Source organism: Anoplolepis gracilipes, chromosome 9 (genome assembly GCF_047496725.1).
Source record: "Anoplolepis gracilipes chromosome 9, ASM4749672v1, whole genome shotgun sequence".
Taxonomy (NCBI): domain Eukaryota; kingdom Metazoa; phylum Arthropoda; class Insecta; order Hymenoptera; family Formicidae; genus Anoplolepis; species Anoplolepis gracilipes.
In genome coordinates, this window is record NC_132978.1 from 7,455,111 (window position 1) to 7,472,609 (window position 17,499).

At 37.0% G+C, this 17,499-nt stretch overlaps 1 protein-coding gene across 6 annotated transcripts in view; it reads right to left on the reverse strand.

Moving 5' to 3' along the window:
* Positions 1–658: 658 nt before the first annotated feature.
* The window catches only part of Grh (grainy head), a 105,097-nt gene continuing 88,256 nt past the window's right edge, over positions 659–17,499 (reverse strand). For 2 of the 6 annotated variants that reach the window (XM_072899956.1, XM_072899957.1), the window contains exons 6-14: positions 14,867–15,117; positions 12,216–12,384; positions 10,747–10,858; positions 10,354–10,448; positions 9,967–10,137; positions 9,621–9,806; positions 8,223–8,684; positions 6,580–6,644; positions 1,837–5,538 (exon numbers count right to left, since the gene is read on the reverse strand). In XM_072899956.1, coding sequence (XP_072756057.1) covers positions 5,271–5,538; positions 6,580–6,644; positions 8,223–8,684; positions 9,621–9,806; positions 9,967–10,137; positions 10,354–10,448; positions 10,747–10,858; positions 12,216–12,384; positions 14,867–15,117 — 1,779 coding nt within the window. In that variant the 3' untranslated portion in view covers positions 1,837–5,270. Of the gene's footprint in view, positions 1,126–1,835; positions 5,539–6,579; positions 6,645–8,222; positions 8,685–9,620; positions 9,807–9,966; positions 10,138–10,353; positions 10,449–10,746; positions 10,859–12,215; positions 12,385–14,866; positions 15,118–17,499 lie in introns of those variants that run through there. The other 4 variants (XR_012047410.1, XM_072899953.1, XM_072899952.1 and 1 more) reach the window with 4 other exon arrangements.

Here is a 17,499-nt window from a genome sequence, read left to right on the forward strand (position 1 = left end):
TATAATGCCGTTTAGGTCTAATGTGTTTTTCGTCTTTTATCGAAAAGTATAGAAATTTATTTATAGTCTTACCTCTGTGTTTGTTTATCAACGATTGGATTCTTTTATTGATATCTGAAAATTTTTCTATGTTTTGCTTTTTATCAACACAATGTCTATTGAGTACGAAAACAAACCAAGAAAATACTACAATTATTTGACATGAATTTCTCTAAAAATTTTTCGAAAGAATTAAGTTTTATCTCAAGAACAAATATATAAATATAGAATAAGATACAAAGTGTTTCGTTGTTCTTTCAAACAAAAAGAAGTATTGTGGTTAATGATTATTTTAAATTACTATAATGAATATTTGAAAGCTTCGAAAAATGAAGCAGACTTTTTGTAAAAGTCGAAAAAGGAATTTCTAAGATTTCTTTCTTTTTACTTAATAAAATTATGAATTTTTAATATACGTTTGTCAATTATTTTTAATAGGTCTATTTTTATAGGATTCAACTATAAGAAAAAATGTTTCTGTAAAACTTAAACTTAAATGCTGTAGAATTAAATTCTTCATCAAATTCGTATCTTAGAAAAAATATAACTACTAAAATTATTATTAAAAAAGGTCTAATTTTTTATGAAAATTTGTATATTCATTAATATTATATTTCCTTAATCCGTTTTTATCTTTTTTCATCGATAATTGTTGTAATTATTATATATCAGTTTCGCGATTGATGAGGATTAAATATAATAATCTTCTCTCATCGAAATGGCGAATACATATACATCATTCATCATATCGCGTTCCGCTAGTCGATCTGGTGCGATAACACACGCTTGTTGGACGTTAATCGCACTGGATGTGTCATGTCAGGTTTTTTCGGATAAGCGATTCCATCGAAGTGTCGGCTGAGAGACGGCTCGTTAAAGTACGTCAGCCGTGAAATGCGTGCGGACCTTTTTGAAAGTGGTTGGACATCCTTTGCAGCATCGTTGATTTTGTGATACACTCCTTCCGTTCTTTCTCTAAGACGTGGAATCTTCTTTATATCTTCTTATAGGTTTCCACGCACGGAATTCCCTTTTTTTCTTTTGAATTCCTTACTAACAGGTTTCCTTCGGTCGTTGCTTCGTGATCTGTCCTTAGTGCAGTGTGAAATGCAACAAAGCAAGAGTTCGCGACTTTTGTAAGAGGAATAATGTGAGCAAAAACAATAGAACAATGAAATAGTATCGTTCAAGTATCGTTATCCGAGATTATTGTATGTTTCCATTTTTCAAATCATACTTTAATATGTAGTCGATTTTAATATATAGCCTTTGTTGAAGAAATTTAGTTCGTAACATTACTCAAAGCGCTTTTAAAGTCGAATAATTATGCTAATATAATCGCAAATGTTTAATCTCACGAATCACGCAGTTCCGTAAATGGAACGAGACATGTTCACGGAATCTTATGCTAATGAAAATTGCTGATAAACGAACAATCATATGTCGTCAGATCATAAGTCAATATAGAGATGATTGATTATCGTGATGCAAAAGATACATATATGAATATTAATCTTTCGAAATACGCATGAAGAAAGAATGTCGATCCTTCATAGAGTCGATTCCTTTATAGAGGTGAAAAGACAAATATTTATTTTATAATCACTCTTTTCCTCCTTTCTACTTCGTAATATTAAAACTTTACATTTCCTGTTTTTATGTATAGTATTCTTCTAATTACCTCGTATTTAATTTTCTTTTAATACAAATAATAATAAAATTTTTTTAAATATTTAATAATTGTTGTCATGAATATATATATATATATATATATATATATATATATATATATATATATATCTCGATTCTATCAATTTTATCGTTCAATCTTTATATATTTTAATAATTTACTCACACACGTAAAGTTCTGCCAGATTTACACTTAATGTCAATGATATGAAGAATTGTCACCGTCAAGCAACATGATGGTATGACAACAATAAAGATTACAACACTTACCTCTAGCAATAATAAAGGCATGCGATTTATAAAACGTACTAATATAATATTTATTGTTGTAATAAACATCATAATAATATAATATCACCTCTGGCACAATCTCACGATGGCAAGACAACGCAACGGAAGAAAAACGGTTGTACTCTCGGCATTCTCTTATCCTTTTATGTAGCTCTCACACTTCCGAATTCATCATGACACTCTCGGTCGACAACAACTTTTTTTTTATATACGCATTCCTCTATTTCTAACAGTATAAAATCTAAAACTCGCGATCTCATTCCATGTCGTCGTCATTATTGTTGTTGTTTTAAGTACAATGCTGGGACGATCTGAGAAATCCGTCGACTCATCCGATTCTCTCTCTCTCTCTCTCCCTCTCTCTCTCTCTCTCTCTCTCTGTTTTCTCATAATGTAAATAATAATATTAATAATTGTAAGAATAATATATAATGGAATGGAGAGATACTATTATAATAAAAAATGGCTCGATGACACAGCTGTTTGTCTCTATATAACGAGTCATATGTTCCGCTTCGTTTCGACGTGCAACAGTAGCGGTTGAAAGAACATGGGAAGGAAATGTTGACGGAAAGGGAACGTTACGATTACGCAAAAAATGTCATGGACTAAAGCTAACCAACCATCTTGGTCTCGTAGATGTATATAACGTAAATTGATTTTATAGATGCTAAATTTCTCTCTCTCTCTCTCTCTCTCTCTCTCTCTCTCTCTTTCTCTAACGTTTCCATACACAAGCATTCCGAGCTATTCATTCATACGCATTCTTTCTTTCGGTCTCTCTCTCTTTCTCTCTCATTTTCCATTCTTCTTTCTGTATTTGCATTCTCACTCCGTACAGATACGCATTTTCGTGTGTATAAAAAAAATATAATAATATTAATAATAATATAACTCTAATATATGTATATGCTTTACGGCGCAATTGAATAGAATCTATAATATTAATAATATCAATCTATATGCTATCTGTAATAAATGTAACAAAATATAGTATTCAATAAGTAATAAGCATTTTACAAGCGTATTTTGATCCTTGCTTTGATATCGGTGTGTGTATCGACGTACGTATATGATTAATATAAAACATAAAGAGAAAAGAAGAGAGTGTCATGATCGTGATTAGTCTACTCTAATCTAAATCTCTAATGTAATTGATAACAAGTATGTGTATGTGTATATGTGTATGAAAAAATGTATGCGTATGTTTCCGCGTTATGTGTGTGCATACGCGCCAGATATTGTGATTGCGCGTGATATCAGCTGGCAAGTAGCTTACTTTCACCGGAGGGTGGCACATTTTAATGTTTTACTTCAAACTTTAACTTACAAACTATATAACCATAATAATAATGTTATTGTTTTCGCTTGCGTTTAATGCGCGTCGACGATATCATGATTTCAACTCGAGAATGAGAATGAAAAACTGAAAACTGTTCACTGTAAAAGAGATTATAAAACGTAATATACTCTACATCTTGATAAAGCATACATCCAAAAGAAGACAATTTTTACCTTTATTGATCTCGAGTGAATCGTTTTCGCTGTAATCAGTGCGAGTTTCTATCTGGCACAGATCTTGAATCAACATCTCGGAAATAGTAGGGCTGAATATAATTCTTGAAAATTTCACTTTTTTTCCTTTTAACTAAAGAAAAACATTTTCTCGTTTAACAGTTTATTGTTCTGTGCCTTGGAGATAAATATTTTTAAAATGCGTATGAGGTTCTGTCTCTTCTCTTAGAGGAAATAACATCGATCGCTTAACTCCGAGATATTAATTCGTTATTTTATTATCTAAAGTCTGGTCCGGACTGCTGCTTGTTAGGGAGATTATACTAGACAAATACAGATACAGTGATTATATTACTCTTATTAGTCTTAAGACTTAGAAAAAGTCGTGGCTTCTCGATGTTATCTCGAGCGTGACGTGGCAAAGAGTGCGGCACAAGAAGAGGTGATCTCTGGTTTTATGGAATCTTTTTTTTCAAAAACACGCATTTCCGCTTCAAGTTGAGATTTATTCGCATGCAATGATCGTAGCAACGTTATGAAATCGTGCCACGTCTTCATGTGCACGCGTAAATGCATCGCGTGCGTTAATATGACCGTAAATAAGAGGCTATAAAAGTTTTGTTAACGAGACGAGGTAAAGAGAGTATCGATTGACTCTTTACGAGCTGTTGATGAGATTCGTATTTTTTTTCTTTTTAATATTTTTCGACCGTTTTTGTACAATTTATCGTGCGTTAAATATTTATGGATGAAAATCGAATAGAAATACGCAGACACATCAGAGAACGATCACCTCTGTCATTGATTAACACACACATATCGAGGGTCATTCGTTTAACGTGAAATGACAGCACGCGCGTTACGACATATATGATTTATCGGCTTTCAAAGTAACAATTCGCGGGATTAATTCGCTTATGACATTATTAATGTGATGCATTTTGAAAACTTGTACGGCCAAATTAAAAGCCTATATGTCAACTAATGTATGAATTAATAGATATGATCTGGTATAAATCTACAGTACATACGTCATACGTATATATAACATATACCGGGATACTTAAATCAATTTTGATTGATTTACATGGCGCTCACGCTTACAGCACGACGCTTCGGTATTCTAAGCTAATAATTGATATAAATTGTTCACGAGACAAAAACAAATAATGTAGAGAGTAACGTGTCGCTTTTCGTACGGTTAGCGACGTATGCGTACATTCTTGCACATTCGACATCTGCTTCAGTCGAGTCGAAGCCCATACATCTATGCCGAAAGACTATTTAAAGTCTTATACAAATGATAATTATTAACGAAATATTTGCCGAAAGATCTAAAAAGGTGTGAAGCCATATTACAAAATATCTTGATTCTGTATATAATATTATAGTAAGATTAAATCTCTATTCTGAAACACAACGAAACGTTGTTGAATTCTTCTTCGATGTTGAAAATTCGATAATCATGGTATTTTAATGATCCTTCATGATTCTTCCTGAGTCTTCGCTGAAAGTTAATTAGCACGTTGCTGTTCATGAACTGTCGATGAACCTTTCTTGATCCCGTCACCGGCAAATTGTACAAGAATCTTCAAGAGCGATGCAAAAAATTTCGCTGTCCATTTAACAATTATCGTTAGATACGAGATCCTTTCCCTCCAAATAATCAGTCCTTACCAACTTACGCGGTATATTTATACAATCGAAAAGTAGATTTCTTTTTCGTCTAATTCGGTTCAGGTGTTGCTGTTATCGTGAACGTGTGCGTGCGTAGAGTTGGCGAGGGGCGAGTGTGGCAATGGTGGAGGATGGGAGAGCTCGATGAGGGTAACGTCGTATCCGGACGTAGAGGGAGAATCGCCCGGATCATCGGGATCACCCGGCGAGTTTGGATTACGTTCGCCGCCAGGATCAGGATTGATCCGCGAGTGGCTGACCTCCAGCAGGAACAGGTCCTCGTCGACGTAATATCGGATCATATCGTCGTCAATTTTCGCTGTAATTCTGCAACAGGGTAGGGTGACGCTCTTAAGTCTCGGTGTAGTACGATTCGCGAATGGTAACTATAAGTATCATTTCTCAGAAAACGTATAATCCTTCGAGTTGGCATGCAACGCGGTAACTTTGGCCGCTATAACATTATGATGCTTGGCTAAACAAGCTGCTATATCATTTCTGCTATGTACGATTAATGATCATATTGCATTATCATTATGAAATTTTAATTCAAACAACAGCTTCCAAGAATTTTATGTTGTGATGAATATATCATGCTTTTAACATTCAGTATTTTTTTTTAATTAATACTATATGAAAGAAAAAAAAATGTTTGGAAAATAATGTTACTGCACAGAATATCGTAATAAACTCATCACAGTATTGTAGCGGCGAAACGAGGTGAAAAATTGCGATGGATTTTAAAATAAAAAAAATAAATTGTAAAATTTGCACCGCACTGTGCATAGTTTGAGAGAAAAAGAGAAAGAAAGAGAGTGAGAAAGGATTCATTTTTATAACGTGAACAATATATCGAATAACGAAGAGTAATCGTTTTCGAGGGAAACAACGGTCGTCGTGTGCAACCAATGTATGTTGAAAAATGTATGGACAAAATGAAAAAAAAATAGTCAACCGAACGAGACGCACGACGATGTTAGACGAGGCAATCAAACGTGCATGAATGCGCTCGTAACGGAAGGCAAAAGATAAGAAGCTTGAAGAATAAATTAATGGATTAATCAGGTGAGATTGTGCGTAGCGGCGAGATATACTCAGCGTACAGCGACATTTGTGTGCGTGTTAAGATGATGGACAAAAAGAGTACACTTTATGAGAATTGTGTATGCATACAAGAGGAACGCGTATTCGAAAGAGGCACGATCATAGGCGAAAGGGAGAGCGAAAAAAAGAGAGAGAGAGAGAGAGAGAGAGAGAGAGAGAGAAAGAGACTACCAAACCAGAGGCGGAGAGTCAGACAATGTCACCGTTATGGCATGCATCGCGTGGGCGTGCATGCAAGTAAAGATGACACTCTACTAAACTTACCCCTTTGTGTTTTTGCGATAGAGGTTATTAATACTCGAGGATGCAATTTTGTACTTTGACTCAATCTGCAAAATAGAAAAAAGTAGAACATTAGAATTTTGATAGTGGTTTGCGGACCATTTGTTTCGCGCCCGCGTATTTGAGAAAGTACTTACGAGACACGCGTAGGTAAACGCAATATCTCCGTGATAGCGAGAAAGATAGAGCCAGATCGATAGACAAGATAGATCAAAACGTAGTGATATGGTAGAAGAACATGTATAAAAAATTGAGTCGATTAAAGATAGAGATACGCGATCTATTCCATAGTATAGGAGACGCGACAAAGAAAAGAAAAGAGAATTAAAAATACAATTAAAGAAAGAGGTTTTTTCTCTTCCACTTTTTTCTTTCGCCGATTCAGTTGTAACGCGCTCTTACATTAACGTTCGATTAATCCTTAATAGTCGTCAACAGTCTCGCATATCCGCGAAGAAGGAAAGAGAGAGAGAGAGAGAGAGAGAGAGAGAGAGAGAGAGAGAGAGAGAGAGAGAGAAAAGAAGAGGGATAATATGATCGTACGTCTTGCACTTTTGATATTATATTAATGAGGATCTTGGACACAGTGGACAGTGATGCATGCGCATTAATATTAATTAGCGAATGCCAACGCGCGTATTAATAATGGCGCAGTATGCCTTCACATGCATGGATAATCTATGACATGAGATTATATGTGTGTGTACATAAATAAATATATATGTATATCTGTATACCCCCTTCCCTCCCCCGCCCGTGTAATTTTTCGCTCGTATCGAGTGCGATTGAATAAGCAAAATTAAAGTGATACCGATTGAAATTTAACCAGTTATTAATTATCTTCCGGCGTGATGCTTTTATTAAGCTTGATAACATTTATCTTTAGCTCTACGTTGCAGGAAACGTATCACTATCGAGATGTAGCACGTTACATTATTATTGTTGTTTATTCTGTTTTTAGAACAAGCCTGGCCGGCGAATGTATTAACCCATTAACGCCCCATGGTTGCGCATATTCGAGACGTCGCCCGCTGGTTTGCATAAAATGTTATAGCTGCTACCGTATGTATAGTTGCCGATATATCTCGGTCGTGGTATGGAAATGGCGAGAATTTCCATTTCCCGTTTCCATTTTTTTACGAGGCATACGAACGAGTTTAGAAAATGTTACATTATCTATTTTACTACCGGATGACAAGTATTAAGGTTTATTTAACGCGACACTTGATGCATATTTCTCTTCGATTACACACGTTTAGTTTATACATATATGTACGATATTTACTCTTCTTCTTAAAGTGAGCAGTACATTTATATCGCATGATTCATTAGCGAAAATTTTTTCTGTGGACATTAATAGCTCACGACAACGAGATTATATTATCTGAGTTTATATTTGGGCTTTCTGCATAACTTTCGAAAAATTTCATTCAATATTCTCTCAAATCTTGATACTTTCAAAAGCAGCGCATACGCAAGCAGATTGCGTGAGTCGTCAGCTCGTAGTTGCAAGAATCCGTGAGTGAATCGTTCTTTCGCACGCGGTTGCGTGTGTTGCAAATTGTCGATGCGTGTATTTGTTGGTGGTATAAAAGGAAAATATATCTTTAGGATATGTTTCTTACAGCATTGAGCAATCCTTGGACCGTCGGTGGCGTAACGTGCAACGGCGTAAAGACCTCCTGCGATTCTTGACGCACGTACAGCATCACGCGCTCCTCAGCATCGGTCGGACGTAGATGCGGTGGTTGTTGCTGCAAGTGCAGCCGATTGTTGGATATTACGGCGCCCGTTAAGCCGGTCTGTTGCACCCCTTGCAGCACCGACCCCTGGAGCTCCTGTACCTGCATCAGCAATGAGTCCTTCTTGTCGTGCAGGTTACTGAGATTGTCGGGTGGAAAGTGGTTGTGGAACTTGAGGGCCGGCAGACTAGGTCGGCCGCATGCCGCCGGATAGGGGCTGCTACCCCCCGCCTTCAATCCTCCACTTTCACCGTTACTGAGGGACGAGGTGTCGGTGTCACCCCCGCCCCCGCCGCCGCCGCCGCCGCCACCACCGTAGAAGCCCGACAACTCCATCGTCGAGAACTGTCGTGAAAGAAGAACAAGGTTTATTTTTACTTTTTCGGCGCGTTTTTTCTTTTTCATTTTTCTCCACTCGCGAGACGACGAGAATCCTTTTGAATTTTGCGTTGGGAAATGAGGAATAATCTTGGAATGCAACTTTGGTTTTTTTTTAACAGGTAATATTTTAAAAATACAAATTACAATGTGGTGAACAAATCTAGAAACTAACAATAAGAGGAGGAAGAGAAAATTAAAGATAATTAAATTTTAAATATTTTAAAGTAAATTTGAAAATTATTTAAAAGTTTTGCATTGTAAAATAATAATAAATATATAATGTACTTCATACTTTATAGTAACACAATATAGAATATATTATTATGTATAATAACTTAATAAAAATATAATAATGTTTATTTTTATATATACTACATTATTAATATATCCTGGTAATATAAATAAAGTTAAGATTCGGTGACTTAAAACGCAAAATTCGAAAGGTTGTCTCCGAGAAAGTCCACGTCGTTACTTTGCGATGCAAGAGTTGCGGTTAGTGCAGGGTTCTGGCGGAGGTGAGAGCAGAGGATTGTGGTTTCCACATAATTTTTTTGGGTCAGTTTCTACCGATTAATTAGTTAATACATGCTGAGATAATATATAACACTCTCGTACTTATTCAAAGATAAATAAAGTTCGTTAGTTCAACCGATTTATAAACGTTTCAATAACGCATTTAAGCCAAGTTAATATAATATATCAATAAAGAAGTTTATTCCTATTCATATTTCTTTTTCGTAAGCATATAATGAGATAATCTCTTTTTTCACATAATTATTAAATTCAATATAATTTATTAAATGACTTTTAATCAGGTTTATGCCTCTATAAGAACTCGTCGAGTTCTTATAGACGACACTTTTATTTGCTTGAATTACGTGTAAAAAAGTGGATTATCACCTTGTCGATGGCGTGCTCGGCCGGCGGTGAGAACAGCACCGGCGGTTTATGCAAGTCGACCATGGAGTAAAACTCGCTGCGCTCCGTGACAGAGTGATAAAGCTCGTCGAGCTTTTTTCTACCAGTCGCCGTCATCTTCCTCTTGGCCGCGCGTCTCTCCTCGTCCCGGGTCTTTCTCTCTGCCCCCTGTGGTAAGCAACGTTTCTCAACTTAATTTCGACGATCGTTATTGCGACCAGGAAGCGATCGCGCGTTATTTACATTGCAAATGCGAGGAAAAAGAGAAGGAATAAGAAAGAAAGAGAGAGAGAAAAAAGAAGACGTACGGAAATGCGAGAGTGGTTACCTTATCGCAAAAGACCTTAATTTGACAGTAGCCGCGATGGGACGGCGGCGTGTACGTGTGCGTGTGAGGCGGCGATTCCTCGTACGTGTCGACCTGGATATGCAACGGCAAACCCTTCACGCCTTTCTGACTCGAGAAATCGGTACTGAGACACTGTACCGCCACGTTTATCTATACAGAAATGGGACAGGTAACAGTGGTGATTGTGCTTACGTGAGAATTGCTTTATTAATGTTCCTGCTAAAAAAAAAAAAAAAAGAAAGACCGCGTGATTAAATGCGATACAATTTGCGTAGAGCGCTAAATTGTGCGGCGATAATCGAGATATGTCAATGCACGTATATATTATTTAAAAGAAAGATAATGACATTTCCCGGCGTTCCTTACCTTCGCTGACGATTCGAGTGGGTTCCAGTAAACGGCAATCGCATTGTGCGCGACTTCCTCTATGCAGCCCACCAGACCGACGCTGTTCTTTGTGTCTGTAACAACGGACGTGATTCTGAAATTCGCAGATCATGCTAAGGAATATAAAGTAACTAACACTCTAACGCTCGCGCGAGATACTTTTAGATAGAATATTAAAATAATGACGCGTATACGTTCACGATAAAATCTTACCGTTCGTCCGTTACACATTAGGAAGCTTGCACAAAAACACAAAAGACTTAAACATTTAATCGATCATGAATATCGACAGTTATTATCGTCGTATATATTATCCATAAAAAAGCTATTATTGATCAGATTCGCCTTTCATATCTTTTTATATTATCTTACCAGCATCAAGAATCCGTTGCTTAACAGAGTGCTGTCTACCATGCCAAAACTGCCAAGCTTTGATCTCGTCTTCTGGACTCTTCTCTTCCCGAAACATCAACATTACTACGCTCTGCGTAATGCAAATAAATAATTATTAATCATATGACAAACAAAATTTACAATTAATTATTATTTATTAGTATTCAGACGCTTATCTGTGACAATGTCAAAGAAAATTTTCTAAAATATATAACTATTAATATCTCTTATCATAATATTAACTTTATAAGAGATATTAACTACATTTTTTATGTATATAAAAATCAATATCAAATGCGTACATTGGAATATTCCTTTACAAAAATATATTATATTTTTTTTTCGATAATATAATATGTTTTTATATAATTGCCAATTTAATTTTTTCTTGAACAAAAAAATCATCTAGCCATGCGGCGAGATTTCTTGCATTTTATAATTAATCTGGCATATATAAAATGACTATAAAAAAATTAATACAAATATAAAGTTAACTTTCGAGTTGTCGTTCACCTGGATCGACGATATCTTTTGCTCAAGCGATACGGAGACGCACATCACCGCGACAGACGCACGCTCGAGCGGACATACGCGGGCGTAAGCGTTCGCCGCTTGCGGCGAGCGAGCGCCGATACGAAGGAACGATTTTTCGTGATTCGGGTGAATGGGCGAAGAATTGCACTCCGACGTACCGGAGAAAATATGGGCGCGCGAAATAAGGAAGGAAAGAGAGAGGGACACCCGTGAATAAGAGGCTCGCGTTACGCGGTTTACATTTATACCTATCTACCTACTCACCGATCTCCCTTAAGGCTCGCGCCGCAAAACACGCGGATATACCGTTCGAATCTCTGCCATACGCCTCGTTCCCGACGTTCGATTAGCAATTAACGAGAAAGTCGTAACTCGTCGCGCCGACGGAAAAAGAATCCGCCACCTTTATCAGAATGGAAATTGCTAACGGTGCGCACCGTGGCTGCCAATTAGAGCCGCGAAAACAAACGACCACGTCTGGGTTCTTCTGGTTTCGACACGCTGCACGCACGCCGATCATCTCTGCAAATTTTGTCGCTCGAGTCACGCGAACAAAATACTATGCAACGCTACGAAGCACTTGGACAATCCGACGTGATAATTGTGTCATGGATGTTAGATCACAGTCTTTTATTATTTAATCGTGAAATTAATTTAGAGAAATAGGGAACATGCAAATAATAAATTAAACTTTTTTTGCTTTCGAAATACTACTGACATTAATATAAAAATTAATCAAGAATTTAAACCTGTTAAAATTTCGGACAATTATTTTTATCGAATACATTCCTGGAGTCTTACGATCTCTTGGAAATAAACGTTAATCTTTCAAACTGCTGTTTATCTACATCAATCTGTATACCATCCTATGAATACCGTTATGCAAACAGTGTAATTACCCTTTCTGTTCTTACCTTGACTGTCTGTCCTGCCTTGAGGAGTGGTTTGTCAGGATCGGGCACATAGTCCAACGTGATACCGTAAAATTGGCCCTTGTTGATATATGTTATTCTGTCATCCTCGCGGCGCTGCGACGTACTGATCGGCGATTCCAGATGATACTTGAATCCATAAGGTGAGAAACTAAAGGGCAGAAAGATAAGATTCCCCGAATGAAAAAAAGTGCGGATATAAAATTCAGCACGTGCGCGTGCGTAAAAATGTGCATATTTAAGACGCTACCTTCCCTCAGTCATTATGCAGTCGGCTGTTTCACACTCGGTCAAGATTGGATCGCGTTTACTTAATTATGAGCAGTTATGAGCTCGCAAACGAATGCTCAATTAGCTGATTAATGCGCTATGCAACGTCCGTAATTATCGCGCAATTATCAACCATAATTCTCTATCGATGTGCATTCTCACACTTCGCTGATTAAGACAAACATATTCTGTTTCGAAAACAACCGAGATAAATATACGAGACAAATAAAACCGTAAGAAACGTTTATTAATTACGTTCGTTATTGTAAAAAAATGCGAATGCGTATGAATATCCTAACGACTAATAAGAATTGAACGATAATGAAAGGTTTGAACTATCCATGGCCTGAGAAAGTTAGCAACCCGATATAAACGCGTGACGTGAAAAAAAAAAAACACCATAGGACATATCGGGACTCGCATCAACCTTGCCGATAGAATATCGCACTTCTAATCTCCGTCTTGCCGCTCCGATTGCGAAGCCGGCAGGTAAACGGCCGATACATCTCATGAAAAATGAACGTCCATAACCCGAGACCAGGGAAGACCACGATACGAGACAAGGACAAAATGATAACGACGTGTAGGCGATAAGGAAGGTGGATGCGAAGGTAAAACGGGAACAAAACCATCAGCCGCTATACTATCGAGGAAAATCGCTAATCGCCAAACCTGCTATATCTTCTGGACGGTCTCCGTCAGAACTGTCGGCAAACCTTTTGCGATGGTATATCATGTCCTCACGAAAGTGTTAAATTATCTCTATTTGTCTGCCGACGACCGGCGCTTTCGTATTCACGATGTGATCTTTTCGTCTATTTTTTTATCTCTCTGTAACTTTTTTTTATCTTTTCTCACTTTTTTTATCAACCTTGCTTGGAAGAGCCTGATGGAGCGAAGTGATAACTGACCGTTGCAAGGGTGAACGCTCTCTTCTGCTGCTTGAGCTACCGCTGCTACTCGCTGTCTAGATACGACTCTTCTTGTTACGACTTTGTGTGGGTTACACATGCGACCACCGAGTCTCTCTTGACCACGTGCGTCTTTCTCGTTTCCGTTTGCAAAAAAAAAAAAAAAAAATGATTCTTTTCCTTTCCCCTCTTTCGCTCCCTCGTACACTCTTCTTGACATTTCGATTTCATGGTATGAGTAGTCGGCGGATGCGCGATTTTTCAACCCGGACCCAGCGCGACCCCGAGGCGCTTGTCCGTTCTTCGAGAATCGGTCGGAGAGAGCCGACTTAATAACTTTAACATCATTGTTCATTTCGCGTTGGTTGTTTCGGTGAGCTGAGAGAGGGATCTTCAGCGCTGCTGATCGTACGGTCAGTCTAACAATGGAAGTAACAAATTACGAAAGGCGGATGGAGCAAAATGGGAAGTAGGAAGATCGTTAGGATCGAAGGATAGATATAAAGAGAGAGAGAGAGAGAGAGAGAAAGAGAGAGAGAAAACTGAATCACACAGACAGATGTGATGAACCGCGGAGGAAATGAACGGTATATGCGCGAAAGGCCAAGAGGCAGGAAGTTGTTCTTTTAGTTAAAGACTAATGGAGATATTAGTTTCCCGTGAAGTAGGAATAATATTGTATTATAAACTTATTTTCAGTAGTGCCGTTAGTCGTCAGAATAAAAACAAACCTTAATTTATTATATAATATTAAATTTAAATATTATAAAACTATGCATATAAATAATAACTAATAATATATTACTAGTAAATAATAATATATTTCAATAATATATAGATGACAGATATATTCTTGAGGCTATAATAATATTTTTGTATAAACATTTGTATTTATAAAAATCGGATATGAATTTCAAATATTGAAATGAAAAAATAATTTTATTTATACATGAATAGTAAAGATATTCGCGTTAGATCTCACATCTGCTTGTTCTGCATGGTATGAATATTAACTTTTATCGCTTCTCTTTCATTCCTTTCATGTAATAAGACAGCTTTATCTATCATATTTATCAATCTTAATATTGATTCGTTTATCCATTCGACAAAACAACTTAAACATTTATACGTTTATTATATATTTATCATCATTTATTATCTTCATGCACTTATTAATTCGCTTTAATCAGGTAAATTATGTTGAAGATGTGATTTTATCATTTTCGACACTATACTTTGTTCTTAATCTCTTCAATTTAAGTTACTTGTAATCCAAACATCTGTTACTCGATAACAGAAATGAACGCTTTAAAATCGACTTTTTACAGGAAATATTACATTTAAAAATTTTCATTTTTAAACAATACCTTAGAGATAAAGAGAAAGAGTCGCACTTGAAAAATTTTGTATCTCTGTTAATTTCTTTAACAATTGCTTTCGAAGCTTACTTACATTTTCGGTATCTGGATCTTGTCAGCATCGTTCTGTCTACCAAAGTCATGCCAAGGCCGCGACCTCGGTGGATTCGGGTTCGGATTCGGATTTGTCGCACCTGCGGACAGGAGATTGCTACGTTGCACCTGTGCCTGCTGCAGTTGCAGTTGCAGGGATTGGTGGTGTTGTATCACGGCGCCGCTTTCGAGGACCACCGTTGCTCCGGTTGTCGTCCCTCCCGGACATAATTCCGTATAGTCAAATGAGGACTAGAAAATAAATTTACTTCATTGTTACGAAAAAAATAAAGACATGTCCTGTAAAAGTACGCGTTATAAATTTTTTAAATATTTTTTTTAGTTTTGTTTAAATATTGGAAAGCTAAATTATTGCACAAGTTACAGAACTATATTTTATAATGGATAAAAATGATTATAAAAACTTATAAACTTTCTTGAAATTATTAACAACAAAAATATAACCTTATAATTACGTTAATCTTTTATAATATGCAACCGATAACTTTTTTAGCAATATTTTGAAGAAAATATGAAATGTAATGATAGTGTTGTATTATATGAGTTCTGTTTTTTTTCAACTAATAGAGAAAGGAAGACGCTATATAGTGTGAAGATAGATAGTTGTACCTTTTTCCGGTCGTAGATAAAACACGTTTGCATATACAAGCGTTAAAGCGTATACTCAATCCCTAATTTAAATGTTTGCTGATTACAGTATGTAATTAGTATTTAAAAACCTAGTAACGACGCAATTATTTGCCGTTTTGTATATCAGCGGTATCATGATTCAATATCTATATTCGTGTCTTATTTTGCATATCAATGCATTTCATTAGATTTTTTCATTCCTCAAGTATCCCTCGATAAATTTCAAGCTGCGTGATTAAGGAGAGCACTGAACCGATAAATGATTAATCGCGCGCGAACACGCGACTTTACGTGACTATTTCGACGCATCCGCTTTCGCGCGATCTCCTCCTGTTCGTCGATTATACACGCATTGTAAACAAATCTTAATAGAGCTTAATGTAAAAGGATTGCAGGAGAAAAAACAGTTTTCCACTTACCTACTAATGGGGATGGGCTTTCGAGCATCTCCGTTCATGCTTTTCGCCGCGGATCTGCATACTGCTGCCGAAGGCAGCGAGAAAGAAGAAAGAATAGAAGCTTTGTGGTCTCGTAAAATCAACCGCACGACCCGCACGCGCTTCCAACCGTGGCAGTTAATAAGCAGCTTGCCAAACGACCTATTCCCTCATATGTCTTCATGCGATTACGCGTCGCCTGCAGTTATTTTTCAATGCAATGCGGTTACCGCAGCTTGTTACTTCAAATCTCTGTCAACCCGAAAAAAAAGCACGGCGCAACTTCTTTCTCGCTGAGAGTTCTCCGCTAACCACTGGATTTGCCATACGTCGGCAAGAAGCTATTTGTCATTTTGAGACTTCTCAAATGCTTCGGACATTAAATGTGCGAGATGTAATAAGTATGAAAGTCACATATCTCAAGAAGAATTTTTGCAAGCGATTCTCTTAAACCAAACTTTGATCGAACGTCGTGTAACAATTGGATATTTTACTTTACATAAACGTTTTTACAATTATGTTTCAAAATAAAATTATATTTTTTAAAATCTTTAGATTATTCTCAATTATGTAATATGTAATGGATATTATATTTTTGTTATAATACAAACATATACATATATTGCCAGAAAAGATTGAATAGAACATTATTTTTGCGATCGTATCGTGAGCAAGTTGTGCGCGTAACGCACGCAATTTGTCGGTGGTTTATTTACTTATCGTGTTTTATCGTAAAGGTACACGACTGCTCTAATTGAGATGTCACTCGAACGTCGGTAATCGAATCTGTTTCACGAGAAACTTGACCCGCGGCGTATCGTTGACGCAAATACGAAAACTGTATCGTGGAGAAGAACACGGGAGGAGGTTAAATATTTAATATCTAAACATGCTAAAACTTCTAAAGAGTGACAAGTGTCAGAAGTTACGGATCCGGTTGGAATATGATACGCGTTGCGTGCGATATTGGAGGCTGCAACGTGACGCTATTCTCGAAACGCGTGTATGAAATTTACGATTAGTTTAACGAGATTTCCTTATAGTTCACGTTCGCGCACAAACGAGTCGAATTTATTAGACGGACGCGTATCGTTCGCGTTGTGCGATCATAATTGGAATATTACGTTATGTCTCGGAGCAATTTAAAGCGGCATCGCTCCTAAAAATATCGCGGAAATGCTCGATGTAGAGTGCATTAGTCGCGAGGTAAAACGAACATGCGCGTCGATGAAGAAAACTCCTTTCATAATGTGTTATATCTACTTTGAATATCAACATTTTAATTGCGTCTATAAATGTACGAATCATGCGAGCGGATAGATTTTCACAGTAGCATTCGCATTCAATGCCTAATCTGCTGCCATCGTCGACGTCCCGCGGCTTGGAATTTTATTTTCAGCACCTCCCGTGCACAAGCGAAGCAGAACGAACGAGTGCTTTCTAATTCGTAATATCGACTGCAATGCTAATGACTTACTCTCGCGCGCGACTATTGAACGATTAATGTTTCCGGAAGCAAACGAGATATCTAACGGCTACGTTAAGG